Source organism: Paramormyrops kingsleyae, chromosome 5 (genome assembly GCF_048594095.1).
Source record: "Paramormyrops kingsleyae isolate MSU_618 chromosome 5, PKINGS_0.4, whole genome shotgun sequence".
NCBI classification, from domain to species: Eukaryota; Metazoa; Chordata; class Actinopteri; order Osteoglossiformes; family Mormyridae; genus Paramormyrops; species Paramormyrops kingsleyae.
In genome coordinates this window covers 10081372-10093989 of record NC_132801.1, presented here as the reverse complement: position 1 = coordinate 10093989, position 12618 = coordinate 10081372, and the positions used below count along the sequence as shown (strand labels likewise).

The 12618-nt window shown below is 45.8% G+C and overlaps 1 protein-coding gene across 4 annotated transcripts; it reads right to left on the bottom strand.

Moving 5' to 3' along the window:
• Positions 1–1179: 1179 nt before the first annotated feature.
• On the bottom strand, positions 1180–12536 carry misp3 (MISP family member 3). Of its 4 annotated transcripts, none has more exons than XM_023791801.2 (4): positions 12041–12536; positions 5666–7974; positions 2488–2567; positions 1180–1833 (listed from the first exon to the last, which is right to left on the bottom strand). In XM_023791801.2, exons 2-4 carry the CDS (start codon positions 7818–7820, stop codon positions 1738–1740), a joined length of 2331 nt encoding a protein of 776 aa, XP_023647569.1. In that variant the 5' UTR covers positions 7821–7974; positions 12041–12536; the 3' UTR covers positions 1180–1737. The 4 variants fall into 4 exon arrangements, with proteins under 4 accessions (XP_023647569.1, XP_023647570.1, XP_023647571.1 ...); XM_023791802.2 differs by lacking the exon at positions 12041–12536 and having other exon boundaries at positions 5666–7267; positions 7421–9697; XM_023791803.2 differs by lacking the exon at positions 12041–12536 and having other exon boundaries at positions 5666–7622; positions 7708–9697.
• Between the last annotated feature and the right edge of the window lie 82 nt (positions 12537–12618).

The window sequence follows — 12618 nt, the reverse complement described above, 5'->3', positions numbered from 1 at the left end:
TTACTATGATTATATAAGGTATGTGTGTATGATCACTTACAAATGCAGATAAATTGACATCTGGTTCATTTATTATGCATGGTCTTACAGTTTTAACAAGCGCTATTCGGCCATATTCATTATAAATAAAGAAACCACAGTACTAAATGAGATCAGAAGTGAGAGCGACGTTATTCTGAAGCACTGATGAGAAGCACGAACCAGGATGATAATTATGAGCCCTACTGGAAATACTGAAATATATCTTAAGAGACAGAAATGCATGGTAGAGGAAAACGGGTTTCCTCTGCATTATTAAATTCAAATTCTTGTATAACTCTTTAGTAAAACAGACTCTGACATGTGTGGATATACAGTGGTACCTCAGTTCTCGAACTCATTAAAACTCGAATTTCTTAAAAGTTGAACCGACCAGTTCGAAAAAAAAAATTACCTATAACTCGATCTGAATCTCAGAAGTCAAACCGTGAACGCCGACCTAAGATAACTTGTAGGCGCGGGGAAATAAGTCACGCTGCGCGTCTCTCAGTGGAAACAAAGGGTAACGCTTCAGTCTCAGCCTCGCAATCACTGTGATAGCATCCTGCATGTTTACAGTAGCTGAAAACATATATTTAGACAGTAAAAATACATTTAGACAATGATAAACAGTAACAGTAATTATTATTATATAATAAAATACATTTAAAAATAAAGATTTCTTATTAATTATTTTAATATAAATAATAAATCATTAATACATTTAATTATAATAATATTGTCGTGCCCAGCGGGGACGGAATGGAGACAAAGGCGCAGACGTCAGGGTATCAGGGAATACGGGGTTTAATTACAGGTAAGGCAGGCAAAACGCAGATGGACAATACAATGACCGGACTGGGTAAACAAACTGAAACGCGGACTAAATACAGAGAGCTAATGAAAACAACTAGAGACAGCTGATCACACTGGGATTCCGCAAGGGGTTAACGAGGGGGCGTGGCACACGGAAGGAGCGGACGATCAGGGCAGGACACATTGTTTTTTTTTAACTTTACACATTGTTTGGATACATTTATTTTCTTACTTTAAAAATTACTGTTTTGATAAATGTGCTTAGATGTGTTTAGTGCAGTATATGCTTTTCTTGTTTTGTCCGGTTCAATTTGTGTTTAAATGTTAAAAAAACATATTTTGGTGTATTTTTTTTGGGGCCGGGAACCAATTAATTGGTTTTCCATTATTTCTTATGGGGAAAAGTCGATCAGAACTCGAACTTTTTAGGATTCGATCCGGAGTTTTGAACGGATTAATTTCGAGTTCTGAGGTACCACTGTACATACATTAAAGGGGCTTGAACTGAAAGCTACACAGGCGGTTGAATGGGGGAACGGGACAGAATCGGATCTCAGGCCAGACTGATATCTAGGGCTGTGAAACAGGATCAGAATTTAAAAACCTAAGACAAGTGAAATCCACCTGCGAGCTCCGCCAGTCACTGCCCTGGATTCATCACGGAAACACTGCTATGGGTAGACACTCCCATTCAACTCTTTCAACTTTTCAAGTCTTCAAATTTTCCCAAATCAGACCTCCTCGCTGCATACTCATGTTCCAATTCTTCCAAACGGCTTTCTGGTTCCGGCATTCCAGCATCCCCGGTGGGCTGGGGTGAGGGGATGCGATGCCCGCTAAAACTGCAGATATGGGAAAAATAAACTGCAGTTGCTGTGGGGCTCCTCTAGAGTGGCGCCACCTTCAGTTCCTCTCCGTCTCATTCCCATTCACTAGGCCTGACTCCCAGTGCTGCAGCAGTGGATGTTTCTGACGTGTCGTCCTGTGGCTTTTGGACACCTGGGTGAATCAGCCAGGGCATGAGAAGAGAGATGAGAGGGGACTCCATCTTTAATCCTAATGCACTGTACATTTTCATTTAAATATAACAACAATATCATTATCTTCTACGACTCCCTTTCCAAAACACTGGAAAATGTCCCAACATTTTTGAAAAGTGTTGCTGGCATCAAATTCAAATTGAGCTTATATTTGTCATATAACAATAAAATCTGATATGTTGTTTTGTTCTATTTTCAATCAAATATAGGTTTATATGGAAATCATTGCATTCTTTTTTATTTATAATTTTTTTGGAAAAGGGGTAACATCATCACAGTATCTTTGTGTATGGTCTTGATTGCTGAATTAATACTACTATTGTCTGTAACACAGAAAAACCCTGTAAGAACAGTAGAGTTCAGGAAGTTACACAAGTCAGACTGGGATCAACTCAGCCTGGACAATTATGTCTTTATTTATGATGTCATAAACAGTGCCCTGTTTATTGAGGGAGGTGTTATTCATTAATGTTTATTGTGTTGACACTGAAGCAAACCAGATGAGTATGAGGCACATGGAATTAGGCTATGGCCTAAAGATGACCCGTCCTGTGGAGTAGAGCCAATAACTGGCGACGGTGCTTTCTGATTGGCCGAGATCTAGGGGGCGCACCTGTTCCTCCAGCTGTGCTGTTCTCTTCTCATCTGTCGGGGCCGGGGGCCACACCAGGTCAAGCTTCCTACCCGGTCGGGCTGCAGGCAGGACAGAGGGACAGCGAGACAGAAGGGGAACATACACAGAGAGTCAGCAGCAGTCATGCAGGGACGATGTGTCCCCGCATTGGGATGTCGTGTTTATGCTCTGAGGCTCGTCCCAGGGAGTCGCAAAAATGCTCACATCTGCACCCATGACAAATTAGGCCCTGGGGGGGAGGGTCCCCTGAGCTTTAAAAATGCAGCATTAGGAGCCGCTTAGGCCCCCACGTCCTACTGACGGTGTGACCCAGCTACCTTCCAGACATTCCCGAGGTCTCTCTACAGAAATCACCGGCAGCTCGATTGTCTGCTTACTTACAAGGGCCTTTGATGGTAAAGTGCTGCTTGAGAAAGGATGTAATCAGCAGTGGGTAACTAACAAAAACAGGGGCACGCCTACCGAGAAAGGTCACGACACGAAGGCAGGGTGTCAGCACAGCTTGCGCGAAAAGTAAGAATGAATGGAATGCGACCCAGAGACTGACCGCTTCCCGCGTTAGTCAGCTCCCTCCGTGGCAATGAAATTAAGACAAATATTTATATGCCGGAAAGGAAGGTGCCAGAGTCTAAGTGCACATATGTTCTCTGTCACCATAAGAGCAATATAGCTTTATTTACCAGGGCCTGAGGACCGATGGAAATGACGGGGAAGGCAGAGTGAAGCGAAACAACCATAATCTGCTCTGTGAAAAGCAGGCAATGTCAAAACTGTCCAAGTAGATATTGTAAGAAAAGGAGAGAGAGAGACAGCAAGAGAGAGGGTGAGAGAGAGAGAGAGAGAGAGAGACAGCAAGAGAGAGGGTGAGAGAGAGAGAGAGAGAGAGAGAGACAGCAAGAGAGAGAGAGCGAGAGAGACAGCAAGAGAGAGGGTGAGAGAGAGAGATACAGAGAGAGAGAAAGAGAGAGACAGCAAGAGAGAGAGAGCGAGAAAGAGGGAGAGACAGTGAGACTTTTTTTTTGGACTTTTAAAAATGTCCTTATTAACACGAATGCACAATTAATCCTTACTCAAAAAAATAGGTGAAAAAATGAGGAAAAACAAAAAATAACAAAAATAAAAAGATCAAACAAAAGATATCAGTCCACAAATTCACATGCACATCATACTTTCAACACTAGACTTTGATCATCGCCAAGTTCACACAACACTCTGCATTGCCCCCACACCATGGTGAAATCCTGCAGGGTGTGGGTCAGCACAGAGTACGCATACCCCACCCTGAGCCGCATCGCTACCAGCCCCACCAGTATAGACTTGGCGTCCGTCAGCCCAGCCCCTCTCCGCTTATTTTTTCATGACGGCCAAATCGCAAGTTTGGCCTGACCCACTAGAAAATTCAACAAGCACAATTTGACTTTCTCACGTGCCGCATATTTCGGACCATAGATAATAATGACGTTGGAAAAATCTCTCGAACCCACCAGACCATGCCTGAAGCTTTGAGAACATGGTCCCAAGCCTTTGCAGTATGTCACATGCTGAACATCAGTCGGGGTACTTGAGATAGAGGAGGTTACTTTCATGCATCAAAGATATGACATTTTCTTGCCAATAAAGGTACTCAAATGGTGAACATACTGTAAATTTATTTGTTAGCAAAGAATATTGATTGCATTTTTAGTGAATGTTAAGTGAGTAACATGCACATGTAGAAAATCTCACAGTGTGTGCAAAAACTTTGAATGAATTCCAGTGTCCCCCTGCTATGTAACAAACTGGCCAACACCACGGCACTGGGGTACAGTTTATGGCCAGATGTTCCCAGCTAGTTTGACTGTTGGCTGTAGGATAGTTCTTTACATACAGTAGTTGCTGAGCGATGTCAATACACACACAAGCTAACAATCCAACAGGCAGGCAGGTGGGCCTGCATCCCTACGGTGGATCTTTTAAACTTTTATATTAAAATACGTATAAAAGGCACCACTAAAACAACCATGTCTGAGACAGAAGGTGGAGGATTTTTCCTTCCATTTCTGTCCAGTGCATGGTCAGCAGGCACTGCACAACCCTGGTGACGTCGTGGACAGTGTGTCCTTACTGGCTGTATCTTCTTCTTAATTTATTCAGGATACAGATCACACCTGCTGCTCTGCATCTCCTGCAGTGCCCAGTATGCCTTTGAACCCCTTTCACCCTAGTTCACCTAGATGGCGCTGTACTATGAGTTAAATTTGCACTGTCGGGGGGTGGGGGTTGGGTATCCAGTTGACCTTGGACCCCAGAGGTTTTTTTCTCTCCCTATTAGGGAATCTTTTTGGTTCCTCACATCCATTGTCCTCTGGCTTGCTGTCATTCATTCATTCATTCATTCATTCATCCCCCTTGTTCCCCTATGCACTTGTCCCTTCCCCTGCAACTGTAGCACAAGAATTTCACTGTGTTCCTTGGAATACGTGACAATAAATCTTGAAACCTGAAAACTTGAGACCCGTACGTCCCCCTCCCCTTCCCCCCCCCCCCCACCCAGAAGTAAGGTCAGACTGCCTGAGTAGAATAATGAGACAGCACAGAGCTCCGAAAGTTTTATTAATCAGCCCCACATGAATCTCTTGCTGGAAAACATTACTGTCCATGCTATTTTTACGGGCCAGTAACAGGGTCAGACACACCTAGGTGTCACAGTGACACGGGTCGTTAACAGCAGGTGGAAAAAAAAAAGGTGGCGTCAAAACACGCCGGCCGTCGTGCGATCTGCCGACATCGGCCTTCAGCTGCCACGTTTAATTTGCAACCCAAGCAGTCATAGCCAGCCCGCCCATTTTGGCTGCAAAGTGAAATGTTTAACTTATTGAAGAGCTGCACAAATTTCACGGTGAAAATTCTGCCTGCAGAGGGTGACTTTCAGCGACATAGCTGGGGGGATTGCGGACGTGCTCAGGCTGGAACCAGAAGTTACGGTAGCTGGTGTCAGATAGTTTAGTGGCGAAACCGCACAGGATGTTCTGCTAAAAGGCCCCTGCAGTTGAGCCTGAAAGTCTAGGGAAATTTTTGACTCTACAAAGATTTTGGATTCAAGGTGACAAGCACAGCAGATGGCTAAAGGAGATGCGATATACATATACGAATACAGGGGAGTGTGAGTGTCACTGACCTGGCGGTGTGGGTGAGGGGGACCTGGAGACCTGGTCTGTAGAGGGGAGGCTGTAACGTGGCTTTGGGCTGATGCGTGTCTCTGTGTTTGCCCGCCGCCCGCTTGCAGTCCCGCTAGTCTCCCCCCTGTACAAGCTGTTCCTCTGCCTCCGTAGCTCCCTCTCCCTTTCCCTCGTTTCCCGGATGTCTTGTTCCACCTTGGGTCTCAGGGAGATGGAGGAGCGCAGCTTAAAGAAGGGGTTCTCCTTGGGCAGGTTGGGTTCCCCCTGGTCATTTTCCTCTTCTCCCTCGTTGGTCGCGGTGGGGATTATAGTTACGCAGTCCGTGCTGTGGGAGGGCCGTGGGGGGCTCTCTAGACCGGCTGTGAAGCTCTGAGGCACGGAAACACTCTCCTGAAGGATGACCTGTCCTTGAGGCCCCTCAGAGAGTGTAGGGCCACATGATACACGAGGCTGACTCAGCTCCTTTGAGAGGTGCAATGTGCTGTGCAGATGCCCAGGGTCAGATCCTGCAGTAGAAGCGCTGTCTCTTTGGGCCGAAGGCCTCTTTGACAGGGGCGGCTTTGCCAGCTGGCTCTCCTGCAGAGCCTCGAACAGCAGCTTCCTCTCTCGCAGTTGGCCCACGCTGCCCTTGTCGTAGAAGCCTGGCACCTTGCCCAACTGGACCAGAGCCTGCTCCCTCTCTGACTCCATCTTGATCTCCCACTGCATCTTCTTGCCGGCAAGCAGCCGGTCTTTCCCCTGAACCCTGCCCAACTTGGCGGGCAGCGGCTGGGACAGAATAGACCGCCTCAAGGGAATATGCACAAATTCCTCGGTCTTGGAAAGGCCCCGGGCACGGCGCAGACTCTGCTCCCGCTCTGCTGCCTGGCGAATCTCCCTCTCGATAGGCGTTTCGCCTAGAAAAGCAGGAACCCCGCCGACATCATCAGGGACTGGATGAAGCTGCATGGTGCTTCCAGGTGAGAAATCCACAGACACCCCGCTGTCACTCTGGTTATCGTCCCCATTGTCCCCCTCCATCCAGACTGCTCTGTCACTGCTGTAGGCAGATTTTGCTCGCTGGCCCAACTTGTGTGTCTCTTTAGTTTCTCCCTTGCCTTTATTCCCCAGCTTCTCTATTCCTGCCTCGCCCACGTGAAACCTGGCCTCTTTCTCTTCCTTTCCTCTACCTGTTTGTCCACCTTCCTCCTCCTCCCTCTCTCTCTCCCTCCACCACCCCGTCCCTCTCAACAGCTCCCTCACTACAACAGAAGCAGATACATGGCAGCCGGGCTCCTGATTGGCAGACTCCTGGGCAACAGTAACTAAGGGTGGAGACCCTTTGAACACCTGTTGTGCTTCCTGCCTCTCTTTTGGTAGAGACAGGTGATGTAGCTCCCCCTGCTGGAAATTTTGTATTATTACAGTGTTGAGGATCAGGGCTTCTTTGTGCTCAGGCTGTTGATTGGGGTTTATGACCAGGCCCCTGGAGGAATCCGAGATGGTGGGCTTTGGCGTTTTACTGTTAACATTGTCCATGATAACACTCTTCTCTGGTGCTGTGTTAAAGTCACGGGACTTTCTGTCCAAACTGTGGTCTGTTCCACCTCCTCCCACTTCCGCTGTAAGGAAAGAGACATTTGATTCTCCTGGTGACTCGATGTTATTCTGCACATCTGCACAACTGAGGTACTGAGCTTCTCCAGATTTGCTTAAAGGTATCACTTCATTTGAATTTTTGCATGAGTCTGCACCGCCCAGACTGCACGCTTCACCTGCTTCCCTGATCCCATTTAGCCAGCAGACGATGGTCCTCGATTCAGTGTTCAGGTCTGTTCTTAACTGTGGAGATCCAACCTCTTGACTGCCACAAGTCAACTGACCTTCTGTGGCCAAAGAGATGTTTAAGGCATCTGCTTCACTGACCTCTTCCTTAAGATCCAGCCTCCTACCGTCCTCACTACAGCCCACTGCTGGCTGGATTGAGTCCAAACAGGTTATGAACAAGTGACAACTATCAATTTTCTCATCAATTACTTGATGGTGAGACTCAGTGATTGACCTTTTGGGTTCAGGTAAGTCAGCCCAAGTGTTGTTTACTTCTGCTCCAGAAGATTCTCCTTGGCGGGGTGAGGTGCTTACCCCCTCTCCCTCTCTGTCCACGGCATCATCCATCCACAGGCCCCAGGTGCTGTTCTCCTGGGTTGGTTTTCCAAGATTCAGTTCTAATGGGAGGCCTGAAACTCGCTTCCGTTAGCAAAGACTGCAGGTGAACACTCATGCCATGGGACACCTCATGAAATTCAGTGTTCTTCAACTCAGAACAGATCTGAAATAAGAACAGACGCTGAAACACAGCTCCCAAAATAACCATGCCGCCTTTTACAACTGCTACAAAAATACATCTGTTAACAGTTTTCTCATAAACTGTTGTGGTTTCTTAATAAATTGCAACAAGCTGCCTCACCAAAAATATGCGTTGTGAAAGGTACTTAAAGAGACAGTGTACTGTTTATGTTTCTACATGATTTTTGAGTGCACTGAAGACATGCAGTGTCTCACATCCACCATAAAACACATCAGGTGATGCCTGGCGATGCTGCAGGAACAGTGTATGGATAGAGTGCAATATGACTTGAAAGTGTGTTCAGAAGCAGGATGCATGACCTCTTGGAAAGGTGTCCATCTATTCAGTTTAAGTGCATGCCTTTACAAACTCCACACACACACAGGTTTGTAATTATATCTTTGTGGGGACTCCCCATTCATTTCTATGGGGAAAACTCTACTCCCAACATGACGGCCTTAACTCCTACCCAGCCTTAACCTTAACTATAAGTAACCAAACTAAATACGAGACTTTTGGCATTTTCAGTTTTTTGATTGCATTCACAGATCTTTGTGGGGACCTGAAAAATGGTCCCCAAAATGTCAAAATAAGTTTTTATCACATTGTGGGGGACATTTGGTAAAAATGTAATATAAACCTAATCCAAACACACACACACACACACACACACACACACACACACACACAGGAGGGGCAGCATTCACACCCCAAAGGTGTGATACCAACTGAGCCATGCAGTCACGCAGTTGGGTGAGTTGGAATCTGTAAATATCCTGCTGTGCCCTGCAACAGACTGGCAACCCCTGCAGGGTCCCCTGCCTTGTGACCTATGCCAGTGTTTCGTAAATGGGTCCTCAGGGACCCCAGACAGTCCACATTTTTGCTCCCTCTCAGGTCCTGGTGGGGACTGTCTGGCAGGGAGCTGGGAGGGAGCAAAAACGTGCACTGTCTGGGGTTCCTGAGGACCGGGTTGCGAAACACTGCCCTACGCAGCCTTGGATAAGCTCCTAATTCACTCTACAGATAAGTAGCTGGTGAATGGAAATAACTTTCTAAGCTCTAGAAAACATAGCTCAGATACCTGTTTTACTTATTTTCTAATGATCCATTTCAAAAGAAAAAAATGGAGCGCATCATAGATTCATAAGTTTTGTCAAATACTTGTGGTGGTGTAACCGTTGGAGTGGATCTCAGGACTGTAAAGGCACACGGAAGCTGACTCACAGTCATGCGTCAGTGAGACACAAAAGACTCACTGGCGTTCAGTGCAAAGTTTCCTGCTGAATCGGGGATAATGTCAAATCGGCTTAGCCCTCTGAGACGCTCGGTGGAATGTGGCCAATCTCACAGCTGACAGACCGAGGGCTGAGCTCTCAGCTGCGTCACGCCGCTCCACTTCGGCTTTCCCATGATCCTTCACTCATTTCTGTCTGGGCCGAGCAGCGCCGCACCTCCTCGCCCCATAACCTTATACACGTGTCCACATACTGCGGTGGCCACACAAAACACTTTACTGTCTATTGCCTTCTGCCCTCACTAAAATTCAGCCGCTACACAGGATTAAAGTTGTTTTTAATCAATTCCAAACGAAGGCAAATTGCTGAAAGCCGTTTAGTTTTCACATGCCGTTTCCCGGAAAACAAAATGGGCTTTTTTAATATCAAGCAAACTTCTCTCTGCTTTCAGTGTGGCTGTAGCCTGATGTCACGACTCCTCTGCCCACATGGGGTCACTCACCTGAGCAGCATGCGGAACCCGTATCCTGACCAACATCTTCATCACAGACATTCATAAGAAAATGACCAACAAAGATACATCAAGTGCATGCAAAAGGGATCTTGAGAGGTGGTGACTGGCTGGGCAGGATAGACCTCGGCGTCTGTGACTGGAAGTTTGCTGGTTTGAATCCTGTCTTCGGCAGAACGATGACATTTCCATCAAGCCTTTCAGCAAGACCCCTTAGCACAACCCCACCTGCTCTAGGAGTGCCTTATAAATGGCCTGACCCAGTGCTCTGGCCCCCAACTTCATTCTCACCTGTGGAGTGTCCCCTTCTTTACCATAGTAGAGTCTGTTGGGAAAATTCCTTTGTGAAAGTATGACAAACCAACTGCTCAACATACCTTCAGCATCGTACGAGTCATTGTCGCATCAGTGTGATGGCTGCGGACTTCAGCTAAATCCCAGTTAACTCAGATTAAGAGCTTCTGAATAAACATTCGCTTTGAAACCTAACAGCTGTTTCATGACCTCATAGCAAAAGTCTGACGCAAGACTGCAGACAATAAAACAAAGATATTACCATTTGAAAGGAAAATCTGTTTATATATGCAGTACTGCGCTAAAGTCTTGGGCAGTCAAAAGAAATGTTTAAAGCTATTCATCTGGGTAGTAAGTGCACATTTGCTCAGAACAAAAAAAAAAAAACAATTTAAAATTATACCATTTGAAAATTAAGAGTATAGCACAATAAAGACTAGTAAAAAAAAACTGCAAAAGGTTACTGATATCTAGTTGGGTGGCTAGATGAACACTGCTTCAGTTCCCAAACCTCTCCTCAGGGGCACCAGCTCACTTAATGAATTAACTTAATTAGTTAAAAAGTCAATGAGATATTGATTAGCTATACAGGAGGGGTGCGTCATACGTGGGTGTAATGAAAGGTTGCTGTAAATGGGGTAATTTCAGGTTTCGATGGCTAAGCTAACACACTTTGACAGGCGTAATAACATAGTTTTACACCAATATAAAGATCATTTAAACATCACTTTCTTTGGCTGCCTAAGACTTTTCCACAGTAATGTGTATATGTGTATGCATAAATGTAGGTTATTCATTAAACCGCAAAACACAGATAAGAAATCAGAAATATTTTAGTTCTGACTGACGATTTCTGAAACATCAGTCATCCACAACCCATGGACTTCCCGGGTTTTATCACAGCGATAAGTCCAGCAAAATAGGATTTTCCACGTACTGTCTGCTTAGCAAAACTCCTTAATCGGATTATGATTCCTTCATCAGCAGTCACTGTAGTCACCTTCAATATCCCGAAGAGATCTATTAGTACCATAATCGGGAACAGGGTTTCTGGTCCGCTGGGGGAGAACCTCACTAGATTTCCGAACAGGATTTTCATCAGCACTGTGAGGCGCGGTTCAGGCATTTAGATAATGATGGGTGACCTAATCCACGAGGATGTTGTTTTTCATTATAACAAGAGCAGCTACCCGCATTGTGCACATTGCGTCAATTTTAACCCATCCGCAAGAACACGTCTGAGCACGTACAAGGGAGACATTAAGGCGGTGATCATGCGCCACCGTTTCGGTGCGGCGGAAACATGCAAGAAGTTCAGCGGCCGCATCTTCGCTGGTGAAATTTGTATTTCATTGCAGGGAAGGGGACAGAGTTTTAAATGAGACGTGCCGGGTTTGTGTTTCTGCGGCAGGTTATAAGACTGCAGATAATAAAAAGGGGAGGGTCAGACCGGGGATACCATGTAAGGACGAGCTGAGGACAGAGTGACAAGTACTGCGCTTGTCAATTAGACCTCCACTTAAAAAGTGTCGGAAGGTTGACTGAATTCATTATCAGACAACTTGCATATCCTTCCCGCCGGCTAGATTTAACCAAGCAGGAAGAACGAATATGGCGGCTTCTCCAAGTAAAGCATTTTTAGGCCGTGCGCAGATGTGTGGCCCCTGGGGGGCAGCGGGGGTCGATGCCCCGCCCAGCCAAATTTTAGAATAAAAATACATTTCCTTGTCCTTCCGTCTTAAATAGTTTATATAACATTGAATTAATTGCGGTTAATTTGCGTTGTTACAGCTATTAATACGGAACGAAATCACAGAAAGCGGTCCATCAAAAGCAATGAAACAATTATGAAAACGTTTTACATGCATCTTTAAACATGAAATGCTTTGTTCATGACTTTCGATTTAGAATTTCCGGAACAGCATTAAAAAATTAACCCACCTGGATTAAATATTACACCCACCTCAAAACCAAGTGTCGGCAGAGCGTGCATCACTTAGCCTACCTTGCACGAATCCAGTCTCCAGAAATTACATAATGCAAAAAGAAAAACAAACACTTTAAAAATAAGTTTTCTCAATAGGCGTCTTTCTTGATATTGCTGGTACGTCCATGCGATACAGAGAACTTCCTCCGCAAGACGGTGTAGCCGCTGCAGTTACCCGGCATGGCGGCGGTAAGATACGGCCAAGCTCACTCTCCCCCTCCGGATCGCCCTCTTGGCATTAAAAGCTTGGAGTGAAACCGGCATTGCATCACTAAGCCATAGCAAGAATCCGCCTTTCCCTGCCAGCAAGCAAAGCACCAAGGTGTACATAAGACTTTAGACTCAGGCTGTTAGCAGGAAATGCCAGCCATCAACTTTATAAAATCCAGCACGCAGAATTTAACGTGTCGGCTGCATTGCACCTGTGGCGTGTCCGGTCCGTCGCGGCATGAGTGTATCATTTTATATATCAGATGTATTATATCAGTGACAAACAAGGAAGAAACCCAGCCGTATTCCTAAATGTTCAAAATTTACTAGCTTCAGTAAACGTTCCGAGCTTTTAAGTCGACGTGCAGTATTTGCGATTGTCTGCA